The sequence below is a fragment of the Tiliqua scincoides genome, chromosome 1 (assembly GCF_035046505.1).
Source record: "Tiliqua scincoides isolate rTilSci1 chromosome 1, rTilSci1.hap2, whole genome shotgun sequence".
Taxonomy (NCBI): domain Eukaryota; kingdom Metazoa; phylum Chordata; class Lepidosauria; order Squamata; family Scincidae; genus Tiliqua; species Tiliqua scincoides.
This window is the reverse complement of record NC_089821.1, coordinates 112,223,641-112,242,269: the sequence shown is the minus strand read 5'-3', so window position 1 is coordinate 112,242,269 and position 18,629 is coordinate 112,223,641. Positions and strand designations below refer to the sequence as shown.

Genomic DNA, 18,629 nt, shown 5'->3' with positions numbered 1-18,629 from the left:
CATCTTTGTTTCTTTTGTTGCTTGTGTTTTTAATGTATATTGTGTTATATGGGACTGGGTACTGTATTTTATGTTTGTATCTATATTTTATTTTGCATGCTTAACGTGGCTTTGCCTGGATATTCTTTTTGGTAAGTTCTGAATTTAAAGCGTATTGTTTTTCTGTAGTAAAACTTGTAAACTCTGCTGTCACTTCTTTTCCCACCTCAAGAAATCTGTCCTTATTTTCATCATGCTGATTTGTGCTCATTAATGGTTTTGCTTTCGCTAATTACTCGTATAACAAAAACTCTTAACATTTTCTTTGTCTCTAGTGCTTCTAAATAACTTTGGTACTAATGTTTACTAATTAGTTGTTAGCTAATGCTTATTAGAGGGATGAGCAGTTGTCAAATATGGGCACCGTCCCTCCTGATAGGTATGGAAAGATTGCATAGGACACCTTCTTTTCTTCCTCCCAGCCTTTTATTGATGCAGAAGCATGTGTGCTCTACACTGTGCTGACATTTGCTTGAACTGGAACAGTAGGTTGTCTAGCTTCTTGTTCCCCATCTAACCTCACTCTCTGGCACTGGCTCAGGTTGGGTAGGAAGGTCTGGAAGGGGAAATGGGAAATTTAAGGCAAAAGGCAACTGACTGCTAAGTACTTATATTAATAGGAAGGAGCATTCCATTGTGCTTGAGGGGAGAAGGACTGTGCCCTCTTTGGTTGATTTTATTTTTTATTTGTGCACTAACACACATCCTTGGTATTAGAGAACATTAATAAACTTATGATCCTGTGGAAAACCTAATTTTACCTGCTTCTTGCAAATATGACTCTTTGGTTTCTGAAAACTATACATTTGTTTCCAGGAACTGTATAGTATATTTGTGTGTTTAATTTACAGCAACAGCTTGCTCAGCTGCAGAAAGAAAAATCGGAGATTCTGAAGAATCTGGCATTGTATTACTTCACATTCGTTGATGTTATGGAATTTAAGGTAAGAAATTATTAGTGCCAGATTAACTTTTGCAGACTTTGATAGAATGTCACAAGAAATTCTTATAAAATGCAAATTCATATGTGAAATGTGAAGTTTTTAATTTCTAGCTTTGACTTCAACTATATAGTTCTCAAAATTAACTGCTTTCTACCCTAAGAAAATGAATCATAATTTGTGTTTATAAAATTTGTATTGCTTTTGTTGGTGACTTTTTAAATTCAGAAAATAATTTTCAGGTAAAAATTTCTAGTAAGTAATCCGATTTCCTTTTTGTTTTGTTTCAAAGGACCATGTCTGTGAGCTGCTGAACACCATTGATGTTTGCCAAGTCTTCTTTGATATTGTAAGTTTGCAAAGAATTTTTAATGGTTCTGTGAAGTCATTGAAGCTAGGATAAAAAACATTAGTTAACCAGATAAAATGAACCCTTTTACATTTAATTTGGACATTTACATTTAAACATGGTTCCCTATGTAGGACATGAAACTCAATAGGAATCCTAGTTAGTTTTAACCTCCATTTATTCCCAAATTGCATTGTGAACTGGATGAGCTACTTCAGTGATGGTAGATCCTGTAGCCTGCTTCCTATTTATTATTAAGTATATTTATTATACTGCTTTTCAACAAAAAGTAGTTCTTGAAGCAGTGATGAAGAAATTCCAGTTATCTGACCATTTATTCCGTGCTAACTGGGCAAAGTGACACCTTATAAAAGTTGTGCACCTCTTATATCTAGCAAGGGGAGAGCATCTGTTCACCTTAGCAGAGCATCTTTTCTAGTTCCCTTTGCTGATGTCTCTCGAGTCTTTTTTTTAATTTTAATTCCTTTTGGGACAGAGAACCATTTTATTGAGTCAATGATTTTGTGAACTTTTTGTGTTGTAAAGCAATAAATACATCTTAATAATAATAATACAGGCTGCCCTCGGTAGCTGCAGAATCAGTTCCCAAGGATTTGAATATCGGCAGGTTCCAAACCCACAGGGTAGACCACCTGTTGCCTTCCAAACCCAGTTCGGAACTGTGCTCAGATTGGGTCCAGAGAGCCTTCTGAGGGCCAGGAGGGCCACATGTCGTCTCCCCATTCCTCTGAGCACATTCCTTGTGCTTTTTGGCTCTCTGAAGGCCTTAGAAGGCCCTCTAGACCTGACCAGAGCTGGGTTCGGAGGCTTTGGGGTACCCAAATCCATGGATTTAAACATCCCAGATTTTGGTATACGCGGGGGTTCCGGGAGGTAATGAGGGCAGGTAATGAGGGCCACCCTATAATAAAATAGGTCCTTTATATATGTACCAACCCCATATGTGAAAATTCTGAAAAGCTAATTTAACCTGTTATACATTTTCATACAATATAGCAGCGGTTTTCAAACTTTCAGGGAGAGTTTGAGCAACTCTAAGTTCTTGTGGGGGCAGGGGGAGGCAGCAGGGTGGGAGGAAGGCAGTGGCGCAGTCTCCAGGATCCTGCCGCTCGGGGGCTGCAGGGGCTTGGGTACACTTACCTGAGCCTCCTGCAGCCTCCTGGGGGTTCGGGGTGTCCTATGCGACCTTCTGCAGGGTTCCCTGCAGCTTCAGAAGTGAAAGTGGAGCGATTGTGCTCCACTTCTGCTTTAGCAGAGGTGGGGCACAATTGCTCCACTTTTGCTTTCAAAGCTGGGGGGAGCCTTGCAGAAGGTCATGCAGGGCTCACCACACCCCTGGGAGGCTGCAGGAGTCTCGGGCACATGTAGCCAAGCCCCTGCAGTCCCCCTGAGCAGCACAATCCTGGGGATTGCACTGCTGCCTCCTCCCTGCCTCCTGGTTGCCCCCATCCCTTAAGGGGGCAGAGGCCAGTGCCCACACACTGAAAAGCCCTGCCATATAGAATATTGTATAACAGATAAAAGTAATTTATGAAGATCCATTAATGTTTTCCATACATTTAAAATGTGCTGATGGTCCATCGAGCAAAAGATGACCCTTTAAATTCATAAAATATATGAGAGATTAGAACCTGAAGCTGATAAAGCAATATGTTAGAATGCCTGCGTTAAGCCATTTCTGCTCAACGTTGCATTTACATAACAGAGACCAAATATGTACACCTGTGGACCGGACAGAAATTTATTATTGGTTTGATCACTCAGTTTCAGTCATCATAAACACGTTGTAATGTAAACTCTCTTATTTCTAGACTGTAAACTTTGATTTAACGAAGAACTACTTAGATTTAATTATCACCTACACAACACTAATGATTTTGCTGTCTCGGATTGAAGAACGGAAGGCAATCATAGGATTGTATAATTATGCTCATGAAATGACCCATGGAGCAAGGTAAAAAATACATTACACACTGATAGACTTTTGAGAAGGATTAGCATGTTCAGAAACACCTTTTCCTTAATCATATTTGTTGCTTTATTTAGTGATAGGGAATACCCACGACTTGGCCAGATGATTGTGGATTATGAGAATCCTTTGAAGAAGATGATGGAGGAATTTGTACCACATAGTAAAGTATGTATGAATATTTATACTTTTTGAAAGTATGTATGTGTAATTTTTTAATAAAACCTAGGCTAAACAGTTTAAAACCAGCATTTCCTCTGTCATCTTAAAATAATTAATTGTTCATTTTAGTGCATTCACATAAGCTGATAAAGCTTTTTCTAGCCCTTCTTGACAAAGGTTGAAAAAGACTGTTTTGTGAATGAATAAGCAACCGAAATATCGATTGACATTGCTCTTTAGCACTTCAGTACTCAAATATTGTGTGTAGATTGTGAAGCAACAGTGTTACACAAATATGTTAAAATATAGTTCTGCTTCCCCTACCAATTCTACAAGTACACATGGTGGTCATTATTTCACTAGAACAGCATTTTATCCTTATTGTCTTGTTGGGAGAAGATAACGTGTCACATTTACTACAAATTTTGTGTGTGTGTGTGTGTGTTTTAATTTGGATTTCTAAGTTTTATTTTTGCATTAAGAGCTAGATCATCAAACAAGGGTTTTGGCTTAAGAAAGAATCAGCAGCTCAATGCATGCAAATTAACCCCAGTGAATTATAGTAAATGAAGGATTCTTAGTGGCATTTTCCATTGATAAGAAGGCATTCTTATGGAAGCCTCTACTGTTTTCATCTCTTCCATGTTTATCATTTTTGTAGTACTTGTTTAGCTATTCCTGTCCAATGTTGCATATATACAACAGAGATCAAATGTGTACTCCTGTGGGCTGGGCAGAAATGGGTTAAAATGTACAGTGTTTTGTAGTAATGATAATTTACAACAATAATTTATATGGCTTATTTATATTTCCTCTCTATAACTGGACATCTGTATCTACAGATTTAAAGAAGAAAAAGTTTATTTAAAAGAGTACAGGTTTAGAAGAAAACAATTCATTTTTTATTATTTTTTACAAACATAGTAACCAGTTTGTCTTTGTGAGCAAAATGATGCAAACAGGTTATTTACACCCAGCATTTTAAGCTTATTTGTAAGCATCATTGATATTGTCAATAATTTGAACACCTCATTGGATGTTATACCATATGTGGGTACTTAAGTGGGAAGCAGAAGTTCCTTGTAGTTGGTATGTAGTTTGGTAGATGGGCCTCTCAGTGCAGTCTGAGTGATTGCCAACCTCTACAGATATGCTTGGCTTTGCTTGGCATGTTAGCAAGTAGGGGAAGTAGGTGAAGAAATTTTTTGGGTCATCATTATTGTGTTTATGCAAATATAGTAACTTTCATATACAGAGTTGGATAAATGCTCAAAATCTATTTTGATGGTTTATTGTTGGGATCTATTCAAAGTTGAAAGGATTGGACTTCCCATCTCCAAACTGCACTGGCATAGGTTTGTAAAAGGCTGGAGATCTGCTCAGGATAATGGGATGTATTATCCCCCTATGCTGATTATCCCCCTATGCTGGGTGAAGCCCCAGCCTGCCCTATGGGGCTCATTGGATCTGTGCCAGCTGTTTAGCTGGCACAAATCAGGGAAACCCAATATAATGCCACAAGACCCAGAAAGGTCACTCTGATAAGTGAATAGATTGCCAGTATCTTATGGCTAATAAAGTGCTAAATTGTAATTGTGGTTAAATACCCAATTGTTGAAAACAGCTTCTCTGTATTTACTGCTGGTATTTGTGTTAGGCTCTTTCAGATGCCCTAATCTCACTCCAGATGGTCTACCCTCGGCGAAATCTCTCTGCTGATCAATGGAGAAATGCACAGCTATTGAGCCTCATCAGTGCCCCCAGCACAATGCTTAATCCTGCACAGTCAGACACGGTATGATATTTTCCATTGATCCAATTCTGTGATACTTTACTGACCACGCAAACATTGTGTCTGTAAAATTTTCAGACTATATTATTTCTGATGTTTTTGTTTTTATCCCAACTTATTTAACATTTTGTGGTTTATACATTTCTTTAATGCCTTTTTGGGACAGTATAAAATTTGCACACTGCAGCTTAAGATGATGCTATAACACATACCTTCCACTCTAGTTCTTAGTTAATTCCAAATGAAAGTTGGAAAAATTATGCATAATTGTTTGTTCAGTGGGCATGGAGCAGCCTTCCTTCTGAGCTGTACTCTGGGCATGTGGGCTCTGCACACTCCTTGTAAACATTGCAGGAAATGTCTGGAGCAATTCCATTTTACCTGACACCAATTATTTTGAATAGTTTTTAAACATCTGAAGCAAAGGAAGGAAATCATTTTGTATCAAGCATTCAGTATGGCTGTTCCATAGGTATGGTAGTTTCTGTGTGAGCATGTTAGGAACATGTTAGAACCCTGCTAGACTCATGACCAGGTGGCACATACAAGGAGACAACATTTGTGAGAACTGATACTTTGGTATGAGAGCTATGCCTGCAAGTTGCTATAATTAGTGTGAATTCTGTTGGTTGTCATTCTCTGAAGACCTCCAGGATGTGACTGGAACCTTGTTCTGGTTGCATCTGGGAGGTTTTTTAAGCCTCTGAGAGGCTGTGCACTATTGTTTGCAGCCTCTTTGGGGTACAGAACGCCCCCCCCCGAGCCTTTTTTGCAGTGACCTCTGGTTTCTGTGGAAACCGGAAGTTGCCAGAAAAAAGGCTCTGGGTGGCTTTCTGAGCTTCGGAAAATCTGCAAGTGACCTCTCCCGAGATTCAGAACAGCTTGGGACATGACCGCAGCAAGGCTCCGGTCACTTTCATAGCTCAGGTGGGTCAGAAAACTGCGGCTTTCATTATTTATGTTTTTTCTTATCCATGGGGGGTATGGGAACAGAACCTCTGTGATAAGGAGGCACCACTTGTGCTGTTAATCAGTCATCAGTTAGGCAGTATTGAGGAAATGTGTCCCACAAAGCCCAACGGGAGATGAGCAGATTATGTCTTTCTTTTTAATGAAATTATCTTAATAGTTATTAGCCAAGAACAGTATTTCTTCTAATGCTTTGCACTGCTATGCAGCTCTCTTCCATGCGTGCGTGGCAGTGCCTCTGGAATATTGGGGATGACATCACTGTCATATGTGAAATTTCTGCCTTTCTGCTACACAAGGTGGCTAGCAAACCAAAAACGATTAAAACAAGCATAATTTGGATTAAAATTTAATCCCAATGTGCCCTAACAGACTATCCATTGCTACTGACTGGGCATCCAGAAACAATGATGAATCCAGAATGTCCTGCAAGCTGCAGACCTGTTCCTTCAGCAGGAGGAACAGGTTGCTGATCCAATACCTGCATTGCAGGTTTCCAAACCAAGAGGACCTCTGTTTTACCAGATTTAATTTCCGTTTGTTTGCCCTTGTACAAACTCCTACTGATCTCCAGCACCACTCAAAGGCTTCTTCTGCTTTCCAAGCATTTGGTGAAAGAGAATACTGGGTGTCATCTGCTAATTGTTGACGCCCACCTCAAAACCCTTAGATGGTTTCCCAGTAGTTTCATGTAAAAACTAACGTGAAGAGGTACAGAATAGAACCTTATGGTACTTCATGGGTCAGAAGCCATCAATTCCAATTTATGTTGCTTTGCATCATTCCATTTGCCTTGTTTAATATTGGACACAGAGCTCCTGTAATTAACTAGATTGTGTCACTTTCTGATGACTTTTTTTTTCAAACAGATGCCTTGTGAATACCTCTCTCTAGATACAATGGAGAAATGGATTATCTGTGAGTTTACAACTTCTTATAGTGAAGTATAAGTTGCAGTTTCTTTTCAGCTGTTTGCATATATAATAGACCCACTTAGGGCAAATGCAACAGTGCCCATTGTAGTCATGACCACCATAGTTAAAGGGGCAGAAGCAGTTAAGAGCAGGAGCATTCAGTAACCTACTTCCAGTCTAATCGTGTTCAGATCCTGCTGCTGGCTAGAACAGTGGTTAGCATTTACATTGGTGTAAGTGTTAACTATGTTTAATTCTAATCGAGGTTTGCTCTTAAGCAAGATCTTTAACACTCTTCAAACATTTTCAGATTCTAGTCAATAGGAAGCCCTGTTAATAGGAAGTGTTAATAGTGGTGACATCATTGGTCTTAACTTGAGGTTAATGGTTGAGGTGGGCTGTAAGGGAGGAAAGGCTGGTAAATGAAGTATCCCTAGTTAAGAGACATGCAGTGTGCATCATGTTCAGTTCTGTATCTTCACCAGTCCTGACCTCACCTGATGTAGCACATCTGTTTCTGCATCTATTCAATCTGCAATTCTGTATAAGATCTACAGAATGTGCAAATGCGTACTCTTTAGCTAGCCATACCATAGACTCAGGACATAGTTTAGCCAAAGTTAAGCACTTTTGATATTCTATTGAGTTTAATTGGATAAACGTTAAGCACAAGTTTTGTAAAATGAAAATTGCAAACCTGCTGTGCTAAAAATTTATTTTCAGGATTTTCCCACATTTTATTCTTTCATTTGCTGTGTTAATTGTTTCCTGAAGTAGTTATTTTAGCCTATTCATATATGTTAAGACAAATACGTAAAGCAGCAGTTTTAACCTTTTTCATCTCATGGCACACTGACAAGGTGCTAAAATTGCCAAGGCACACCATCAGTATTTTGACCATTGACAAGGCACACCATGCTGCTGGTAGGGGGCTCAAACCTCCCAATGACCGTACTAATAAATGACCCTCCCCGAACTCCTGCGGCACACCTGCAGACTATCTGTGATACACCAGTGATGTAAAGGTGTATGGCTGATGAAAATGGTTGATGTAAAGGTTTAAGAATTCACTTGTTGGCTGCAGTAAATTATTGAATATATTTCATGTTTAAATGCAAAATATGATCTGACTAGAATGTAATATATGAAATTTAATGTTTCCTCTGAATTTTTGCTCATCAGTCTTACACCATTTTGATTTTTTTCCCCATTTCAAAGTTGGATTTATTTTGTGCCATGGAATCCTGAATAGTGATGCAACAGCTTTGACCCTCTGGAAGCTTGCACTTCAAAGTAGCTCTTGCTTGGCTCTGTTTCGGGATGAAGTATTTCACATTCACAAAGCAGCAGAAGACCTGTTTGTGAACATAAGAGGGTACAGTGTGTGTTTCTTTGTTTTAAATTGCAGATTAGATTTTATTGTATCTAGCTGTACATGTAACAAGTGAGTGAGAACTAATTGTCAAGACACACCATCAGTTTTAACAATTGATAAGGTACACTGCTCTGTCAGCAGGGGCTTGCATCTTCCAGTGGCCCTACAAACAAATAATCCTCCCCCAAATTCCCATGTCACATCTGCAGACCATCCATGGTACACCAGTGTGCCACGGCACAGTGGTTGAAAATGGCTGCTAAATAGAGTTAAGAGCCTGGGAGAGTGCAGCAGCATTTCTTTTGCCTTTCCTTTGAGCCTTCTTTTGCAACAATGAATTTTCTCAGAAACTGACTGAACAGTGGTTCGGCATAATAATGGAACGGGGTGAAGAAAAATAAACAGATTTATTAGCAGGGACTCTCCTATACTCAGTTCCACAATCCACCGCAGATACTTGCCTCTAAGTCGATCTCACAGATAAGTCGAAGACAGGTTTTGGAGCCAAAAATCATTGAATTTTCTATGACCCTCAGATAGGGAGTTAAACTTGGGGGGGGGGGGGTGCCTATTTATAATTTTGTCTGATTTTACCCAAGGCCAGATCCTGAAAAATAACCTACCAGTAATAGTTACCTAAAAACTGTACAGTCTCTAATTTATTAAAAATTTAGTAGACAATCCTAAAATACATTTTTATTCTTTAATTTTTTTAACTCTGTTCTTCACAGCCTTATAATAAATAGTATCATAGTTAGTGCACTGTAAACAGCATACCAGTAGAACCATTAATCAAATCCTTCTTTAAGGTGCCTGGTGTGTTAAGCCAGAGGCTCAACATAAAACATGTAATTGGGAGTGTGCAATTCAATTCACAGTAGAGAGATAAGCAACAAGCACTGAGCATGAGCAAGTGCAGCTATGCATAGTTGCAACCCTATTTACTCAGAAGTAGTCGCATTGCTTTCCATGGGTATTATTCTTAAGTAATGGGGCACTGAATTGTAGCCTGGGACATTGTCTCGGATGGAAATGAGGATTATATCCTGGTGTTTTAAAAACCGGATTCCTAAACTGAAGGGGTGTGAAGTTCTTTCAGCTCAATCCTAACAATGAGTTAGGCTAGGAGGGTTTCAAACATGCCGTAAAGCACGTTTGCGCCTTTACGAGAGCAAGCAGCACCAGCACGTGGAGGTGCACTGGCAAACAGAGGCTGAATCCAGCCTCTGTGGCAGCTTGTGGGACAAGTTTTGCGTCAGCCAAGCTTGGCTGGCACAAGGCTCTGGGGTGGGCAGAGGGGAGGCATTCTGGGGCGGGTGGGGAACAGGAGGTGGGGCTGGGATCCGGCTGCTATGCCGGATCCCAACCCCTGTTTCCGAACAGTGCGGAGTGGCCAGAAGCCGCTCTACTCTCCTCTGACTTGTGCCACTTCCTGAGGTGACGCAAGTCTGAGGAGTCTCATAGGAACTGTTGTGGTTTACCTGAAGGTAAGGAGAAGAGTTTCCCCTTACTTTCGGCTGAGCCACTTTGCAACCCTAACTCACGCTGAATACAGCACAAGCCCTCCTGGCTTGCCTGTTCCAGCGCAAGATAGGATTGTGCCCTTAGAAAATGATTTGCCAGGAATGTTCTGAGGCAGCAGCAGCAAACAGAAAAAGGAGGCATTTTACCTTCTTCTCCGAACTGGAAGGGAACTGAAGGTGCTTATGGAAGTTGTGAGGAGGCTTTGTGAGGAGTATAGTGGTGTGCTTCTATAGCAGCCCTCATATAGACTACAATTCCCCATAAGCGCCTTCACTTCCTGTTTGGAGAAGAAGGTAAATGGCAGCCTCTGAATACCATAATTACTAGTAAAAATTCCTTTTCCTCCACCGCCTGTGTCCTACTTCTATTTACCTTCTTCTCCGAACAGGAAGTGAAGGCGCTTATGGGGATTTGTAGTCTATATGAGGGCTGCTATAGAAGCGCACCACTATACTCCTCACAAAGCCTCCTCACAACTTCCATAAGCACCTTCAGTTCCCTTCCAGTTCGGAGAAGAAGGTAAAATGCCTCCTTTTTCGACAGCTGCGAAGCTTCCCAGAATATCCCTTGTGTCAGCCTCCGCTTTATTCACTGTATTGACGCATAAGTTGATACAGGTTTTCAGGGGCAATTTTAGACATAATTTTTTTACTTATATGCAAGTGGATACATTAAGTTTGATGGGGGATTTGAATCAGGAGTGTTTCCAGGTCTCTCATTACCAAAGTTAACAAAAGTTAACCAAGAAGATTCCCAGATGGAAGGAGAGTGATGAATAGGAGGTAGGGATTTATTCCCTGGCATAATTCCTCAAGCCCAGGTACCATTCTGCCCTAGCTAGGCTTTAAAGCTTGATTTACTGTTTATGTGTCTGGCTCAGTGTTAAACTGCTTTAAAATGGGAAGATTATTCGGAAAGAAGTTTGATATCTCATGGGGGCTTTGGGCGTGGCTAAAGAAGCTTTTTGTTTTTTTTGTCATTGTTGATGAATGGCTTTAGACAAACTGGAAAAGCAACTGACTTGTCAGTACTATGTACAGTATACCTGTTTGCTGGACAAAAAAATTGGCAAGTGAAGCAGGAAACTCGGGTTGCATATGCTTCACAATTTGAATTTTGGCAAATGTAAAGTCAGACTTTCCAACAGCGTACCTCTCAGCTCTTCAAAGAACAAGATGCCTGGCTTGTATTTCACTTATTTGGAAGTCCATGATGTCATTTGAGCCAAATACAGGGCCTCAGTTAACCAGCAAGAAAGCATTTGATTTCTGAACATATTAGTTGAAAGAAGGCTTATTTTTCTCATGCAGTTGTAAAGAGTAGTAAGGACTTTTAATCTCCAATATGTTTATTTATATTGTTTACACTTGCAGCTATAACAAACGTATTAATGACATAAGAGAATGCAAGGAAGCTGCTGTATCACATGCGTAAGTATACTATTAAATAGCTTTTATAGAATACTACAGGTCACCATTCATATTGAGCCGCAGTTTTATAAACATACTAATTCGTTAAGAGACCTATGGCTTGGAGCCCCAGTTCCCTCTTTACAAGCAGACAACAGTGCTGCTCATGTGCAAGAAAGAAGCTGTTCCCTATACTTCTCCCCACTTCCCCAACTGCAGTTCTTTACACTTCCTGAAAAGCTACTCTGAGCTTTTGGGGGGAGGGATTGCTTCCTGCCCAGCCAGCCCCATATGTCTGCATAGTTGCCACCTCTTTCCCATTGGAGCTATTGATCCAGGCCTGTATGTCGCACCATGAATGCTACTCTGTTTGTATTTATATGGTTGAGTCTGTTCTTGGATATTATTCTTAATATCTGAGATGCATAGTAGATTTTGTAAAATTTGGCAAGTCAGGCTCCGGGTTGCTTCAGGTTGTTGAGTCATAGTAATAAGTAGACATTGAATTTTATGGCAGACGTTCGTAGCTAACTGTCAGAATTGGGCATTATTGAGAATTGCAGGATTTCTTATTTGAACTCTCCATTTAGAATGTAAAAATAGCATGTCTTGATAAATACAGGTGGAGCCTATTTATCCGCATTAGTTGCGTTCTGTGACTCGGCGCGATTAACAAAATACACGTTGTGCTAAATTCCATAGAGTTATGCAAATACAATGCAGCCTGACACTTCCGGATGGAAGGAAACTAAAGCAGCTGTTATCAATCCCTTCCTGCCTCCCCTTCTGTTCTCAGCCCTCCCCGTTGCCAGCTGTCTGGCTTTTTTCACATGGGATGCTGATCTTTTAAGAGTCCAGCCCTATGCATTTCTACTCAGAAGTAAGCCCCATTCCAGTCAATGGGGCTTACTCCCAGGTAAGTGTGGATAGTAGGCTATATCTCATGCTTTGCTTGGTGGGAAGGCTTGCTTGTGTCGGTGATAGCCTGCACCATGGGGGGGGGGGTTTGCTTATGTCAGTGATTGCCTGAACCATCTCAATGGGGGGGGATTTGGCAAACACTCTCTGGGTTTTTTAAAGCAATCCCCTCTGTTGCTACCACACCTGCCCCTGTGTGAGTGAGTGAGTGAGAGAGAGAGAGCTCCACCTTGCTGCACGTATTCTGGCTACAGAAATTTTCGGGCCTCCCTTCCCCTCTTCAGCCTCTTTGCTGGCTCAGGGGCTCCAGGAGTGTTACTGTTCCTTTGCAAGGGGAACCTCTTCCAGGGCTCCAGGGCTGTTTCCCTGCCTGGGCGAGGCAGAGCCTTTTTGCAGTGTTTTGGGCTGCCTGGAAATGGAGTGAGACACCAGCGCAGGGCAAAGGAGGCAAAGGTGTGTGTGACTTTTGGTTCCCCCACCCCATTCGCGTTGAAACACGTGGATAAATAGGCTGCACCTGTATATTAATCCCAGTCTCAAGGAACAATATGAGCTAAACAAGCAGGATATACTAATTGTAGTATTTGTATTTTCAAAACAGTGGTTCAATGCACAGAGAAAGACGCAAATTTTTACGATCTGCACTGAAAGAGCTGGCAACTGTGCTGTCAGATCAGCCGGGATTGTTGGGTCCCAAGGTAAATACTACAGGCTATTGTTGACTTTATCCTGTACTGTAGAAAAAATGAATTTGGAACATCTTTCAAAACTTGTCTCTTATGTGGGCACGGTCAGTCTGTAGAGTTGAGCATAATTCTCTTTGCTGTATATATTATTTCTGTGTGAAGAGGAACGGTTAATTGTGTTCTTTTTTCCAGGCACTTTTTGTATTTATGGCATTATCCTTTGCTCGTGATGAGATTATTTGGCTTCTTCGACATGCAGACAATATGCCGAAGAAGAGTGCAGATGATTTCATAGATAAGTAAGTTCGTATCTTGAGTAGCCTTCTTTCTGATTACTTACATCATTTGGAACTGCCAGCTGTCCAAGCATCTTGTTGCAGTGCAGGTCTTCTGGATGGTTCTTATGGGACATTGTGGTCTGGATTGTGTTGGTTAATCTTTGAGGAGGGTGAGGTGCTGTTCATGTGTGGAGAATAGTTATTTGTATCACATATGAATGTGATGAAACTATATAAACAGAATGCAATGGGTAAGTGTGTAGTAGAAGGCCATATTAGCTCTACCTAAAGATTTCCATCTAGATGCTTTTAAAATGTTTCAGGATATCCTAAAGAAGTTTTTAAGTGTTCTTCTCTTAATAGTAGCTTCTCCTTGTCCCCTCCCCCACTACATTGCAGACTTTTCTTTGAAACCTTATTGAGTCTCAAAAGCAGCTTGTCATATAGCTTGGAGTACTGCTGATATGGGGGAAGGGCAACAAAATTAAAGCCTCACAGGACATGCAAAGTTGGCTGCATGGATTGTAGCACTGTCATGTAACTACGCAGCTTGAATACAACACTCTGTAATTACTCAATGTAGATGGGTTCCTGGAGTAGGTATTAAACTGTGGCAAGTAGGGCATTTCTGTGATTTCTAACTTTGCAGTTCCTTTCTATGTGAAATGTACCTCACTTTATTCATGTGTGTCACAGTTTTAAATAATTTCTTGTTGCCATTTAATTGTATGACCTGTAACTCTTTACAAATTCCTGTTGACCCATTTGTATAAACAAAAATTATGGAAAATGCTGGTGCTACAACAGAAATGAATATTTAGTTTTTCTCCACACTTAATCCCCTAAATTGGTTCAGCTTGGGTTCTCCATGGCATCCCTAGGTTATTGACTGCTGGATTACTAGATTTGTTCTTCCATAAAATCTCCTGATTTCTAAAGATGCTTCTGTTGGTCCTTAAATCACATTCACCTGATTCAGACGTACTGTACTAATTATTTTGTTTTAGAATGAAGGTGCTTTAGAGTAAGGGTCTCCAAACCCTGGCCTGGGGGCCAGATGTAGCCCGCAGCGAGTCTGTATCCGGCCCACAGCCAGCCTCTTGTCCCCTGAAATCCTCTGGCCCACTTGACTGAACACGAACAGAGCTCTGCTCTGATTGCATCTGGAGGGTGTTCTGAGGGCCGGAGAGGCTGAGTGAATGAGCCCACTCATTCATTTATTCGTTCATCTAAGTTCCATCTCTAATTTATTTATTTAAATTTTATATATATTTAATTTTTCCCCAGCCCTCAGCACTGCGCCAGATATCTCATGCGGCCCTCTGGGCAAAAAGTTTGGAGACCCCTGCTTTAGAGAGTTGTAGGTTTGCCCTTGCCTCTGCATGTGAGAAGAGGACCATGAAAGCTTTTGCTTTTACTTTTACTTAGAAAAAATTACAGTTCTATATTATGAATGAACTTGGAACTGTGGTTTGCTTTAACTCCAAGAATTATTAAACAAGCCAGGATCAAACCATTAGGTCATTGTATGTTTATGTGGTACACCCCCCTTCTACTTCCCACCCAACATGAAGACAAGAATTGTGATGCTAGCTAAATCATCCTTTTTGTTTTCTTAATTCTCTACTTCTTTCAAAGATGTCTCTAATAGTTGTTTTCTTTAATTATAGAGGCTCACTAGGACAAGCTTGTTTTTTTCCTCCCAGCAATAAAGTGTTCGTATTTATTTACTTAATTATGGCCTTCCATATCAGGTATCCCTACTGAAGTGTTTTCTCTTTCCAATTTTATCTCACTGAAAACTTTGTTATGTTTAAATAGCAAATAGTTATGGGTTTAAGGCAAATAAGTAGTTTGAAAATTTTGCACTCTTTACCCTTTTCATTCAAGACTGGGTAATTTTTGTTTGGTTTTGTATTAGTCAACCCTGCTTTTTATTTTATTTTTTTAAAAGGCACATAGCAGAGCTGATTTTCTACATGGAAGAGCTTAGAGCACATGTACGAAAATATGGCCCAGTTATGCAGAGATATTATGTGCAATACCTTTCTGGCTTTGATGCAGTTGTCTTAAACGAACTTGTGCAGGTGAGTGGTGTGGGATTTTTCCATTAAAATCTTGCATATGTTACAAGTTATGAATTATTGGTTGACATATGTTGGTTTTTAACTGAATGAGTGAATACGAAGAACTAAGTTGTATTCAGGAGAATATGAGCTTCTAGCGGTTACAAGAATAAAACTGTATTTACCAGTGCCAATGTGTATTTTAAGCCCAGAGAATGGTCAAGAAAGGCATAAGCCCTTTTGAATGCTGCAGCAAGTTCACCTTTCTCTGACCACTAGATGGTGCTCAGATTTTGTTGTTCTACTCAGAAACTTCACTTGACTGTTCAGAATTTTAACACAAAGTAATGTATTACTCTGCAGATATAGAAATTACTTTTATTTGAAAATATCTTTCTGTTAAATTTAACAGAAATTTGTACAGTAGGCCCTCGGATCCATTCCAGGACCCTTTGCGTATACCGATTTCCATGAACAATTAAATCTGCAAAAAAAAACCCTCAAAGGACTTCCCTAATGCATATGGCCACTCCGTGCCTTGGAACACCTGGACGTGACTGGAATGCACTTCTAGTAGTGTTTGGGAAGTCATATGAGGTCATTTGGGAATCCAGTCATACAGTGTCTGGGAGGTCATATGCCCTCTAGCGCAGGTTGGCCCGCGCTTTGCATCAAGTTCGCAGGTACCAAATCTGCAGATAACAAGGCCCACTGTAGTTACTTTATAATGGGGAAATGGGGCATTAGTCCAAATAGTTAGACTGCTTATATACTATTAAATCCACATTCTTCTCCTGCTCCCCCATGTAATATATTTTTTACGTGTTTATACTGCCCTTCCTGGAGGCAGTACCTCCAAGGAGCTCAGGGTGATGTACATCGTTCCTTTCCTCCTCTTGCCTTTACAACAACCCTGTGTGGTAGGCTAGGCTGAGAGATAGTGACTAGCCCAAGCTCACCCAGGAAGTTTCATGGTTGAGTGGGGATTTGTTACGTATGTTACATTTAGTTAGGACAACTGAGCTAACAGTCTTTGAGTTATGATGAAATCTTTAAATTATCCTGACTTCCCGAATAATTTTTCAGGCTTATATTGTAGTTTTCAGTGAAAATTTCAATAGCACTTGGAAACTAGCTATGCCTATTATGTTCATTATTTTCATTCAAATGTGCTACATTTGCTTTGTATTATAGGACACAAAAAAAATGAACAGCATAAGTGTGGTCAATTCAGTGAAAATGACTTGGTAGCCATGAAACATAACCTAGCACTCTTCTCAGTCGTATGTCAAAGACCAATTTCCATATTTTAGCTGTCCAGGTGGAACCCATTAGGATTTTATAGACAGATTTTTAAAAAATTCTTTAGATAGAAGCGAGCTCTCTGTGAACAGCTGTCCTCCTTATACGCAACCATCTTTCCTTCAGATAGTGCAAGTAACTCCATTTACTGTTTAGTTATCTTGTTCCTATATGTATACCAGGCTGACATTGCAGATGGATTTGCAGGGAAGCTTACAGTTAAGTAGCACTTGAGCACATATACATTCCTGTGTATTCTATTTTTGTTATTTGTTCTAAGTGGTGATCTTGTAGTCTATGAACTATTTTAACAAGATACCTTTCTGGTTTTTAACTTCTAGAATCTTTCAGTTTGCCCAGAAGATGAGTCTATCATCATGTCTTCATTTGTAAATACTATGACATCCTTAAGTGTGAAGCAAGGTAAATATTTTTAGCTAAGCCATATGTGTGCTGTATGTAACACATTTCAGGCTTCATTAATTCCTTGAGGAACTGGAGGAAAAGCGTATGGTTCAGGGGAAACCCTTACAGCCCAATCCTAACCTGCCCTGGAGCAGGCAGGCCTGGAGCAAGGCAGGGTTGGGGTGAAAAGCAGTGCAACTTGGGGCAAGAGGAATCGCTTCCCCCTCACCCCACGTCATGCTGAAGCAGTCCCAATGGGGCTACTCAGATCTGTGCCACCTAAAGAGGTGGCACAAAGCCAAGCAGCCTGGAGCTGTCCCAGCTGTGAATGGGGTTAGGATCCAGCACAACTGCTGGATCCTGGCTCCACTCCTGCCCTCCCCATCCTAAAAACCTCCTTCCTGCCCCCAGACCCTCACACTGGCCTCCATAGATGGCACAAAAGTGCTTTATGGCACTTTTGCAACTGTCTTGGGCCTGCGCAAGGGACTTGCATCAGCTTAGGGCATTTTCAGGATTGCTCCCTTAATCTCCATTCCCAGTCAGAAACCATATGTCTCTCCTTATTTCTCTGTGGTCATTGTTGAATCAGAGACTGGTTATACATTGACGCTATCTCTCGCCATTTCATTTACCATTGTTCTGTGCTAATTTGTTTTTGCTATCAGTTAAGATACTACCAGCTGTTAAGTAGATGACTCATCTGACTCCAGAAAACACCCATTCTCAAAACACACACACTATTTCCTATGTCCTTGCTAGAGTCAAGGCCCCTTCTCACTTCAAATTTTGCTATGTGTGTGCTGCCCAGCACAGAGGAAGCTGGCAGGGATGTTCTGCTTCACCAAGCTAAAAGTAGTTCAGTTGTAGCATCGGAAGTGATGTCATGGACCCATCGGAAGTGATGGAAGTGATGTCATGGCCAGAAGTGACATAATCAAGCAAATTAAATAATTATAAATAAAGTAAAACAAACAATTAAATAAGGGGAAACCAGCCCTGTTCCTCCAAGTAAATTTTCTCTATAGCCTGCCTTCAAAAAAACCCCTCCCAAATTAGTAAGATTTTCAGCACTACCCAGTGCCCAGTTCAATTTAAGTTCTTATATTTAAACCATATCACTATCAGGACCCACCTAGCTTTACAAGTCAAAAAATGAAGAAAAAAAAATCACCTTACCAGCTCAAGCGCTGCTTTATTTGGGGGAGGGCTGTCTTCTGGAGCACTTGTTGAGCTCCACTTTCATCAGATCCAGACTATTCCGGTGGCCTTGCATTCCTCTTTGTCTGACCTGACCACAAGCCTAGGCACATTTGCTTATTTGCAAGTAAACACAAACATGTAGCTTTGTTTTACTTTCCATAATGCTCAGCCTGGAGGGAGGGACTTGCTGCTTGCATGTTTTTTTGGGTCTGCATTCATCGGATCGGGACTATTCTGGTGTCATTGGCTTCCTCTCAGTTTGCCCTTTCCAATGGACTAAGGCAGTTTTGCCTACTTGTGCGAACGT

At 40.6% G+C, this 18,629-nt stretch overlaps 1 protein-coding gene across 3 annotated transcripts in view; it reads left to right on the top strand.

Moving 5' to 3' along the window:
- NCKAP1 (NCK associated protein 1) overlaps nucleotides 1–18,629 on the top strand; it is a 72,427-nt gene that overhangs the window by 24,775 nt on the left and 29,023 nt on the right. For 2 of the 3 annotated variants that reach the window (XM_066619869.1, XM_066620734.1), the window contains exons 3-14: nucleotides 897–983; nucleotides 1,273–1,329; nucleotides 3,162–3,304; nucleotides 3,397–3,487; nucleotides 5,139–5,276; nucleotides 7,112–7,160; nucleotides 8,375–8,531; nucleotides 11,429–11,485; nucleotides 12,984–13,080; nucleotides 13,261–13,367; nucleotides 15,301–15,433; nucleotides 17,056–17,137. In XM_066619869.1, the coding sequence (XP_066475966.1) occupies nucleotides 897–983; nucleotides 1,273–1,329; nucleotides 3,162–3,304; nucleotides 3,397–3,487; nucleotides 5,139–5,276; nucleotides 7,112–7,160; nucleotides 8,375–8,531; nucleotides 11,429–11,485; nucleotides 12,984–13,080; nucleotides 13,261–13,367; nucleotides 15,301–15,433; nucleotides 17,056–17,137 (1,198 nt within the window). Of the gene's footprint in view, nucleotides 1–890; nucleotides 984–1,272; nucleotides 1,330–3,161; nucleotides 3,305–3,396; nucleotides 3,488–5,138; nucleotides 5,277–7,111; nucleotides 7,161–8,374; nucleotides 8,532–11,428; nucleotides 11,486–12,983; nucleotides 13,081–13,260; nucleotides 13,368–15,300; nucleotides 15,434–17,055; nucleotides 17,138–18,629 lie in introns of all 3 variants that reach the window. The other variant, XM_066619036.1, reaches the window with a different exon arrangement.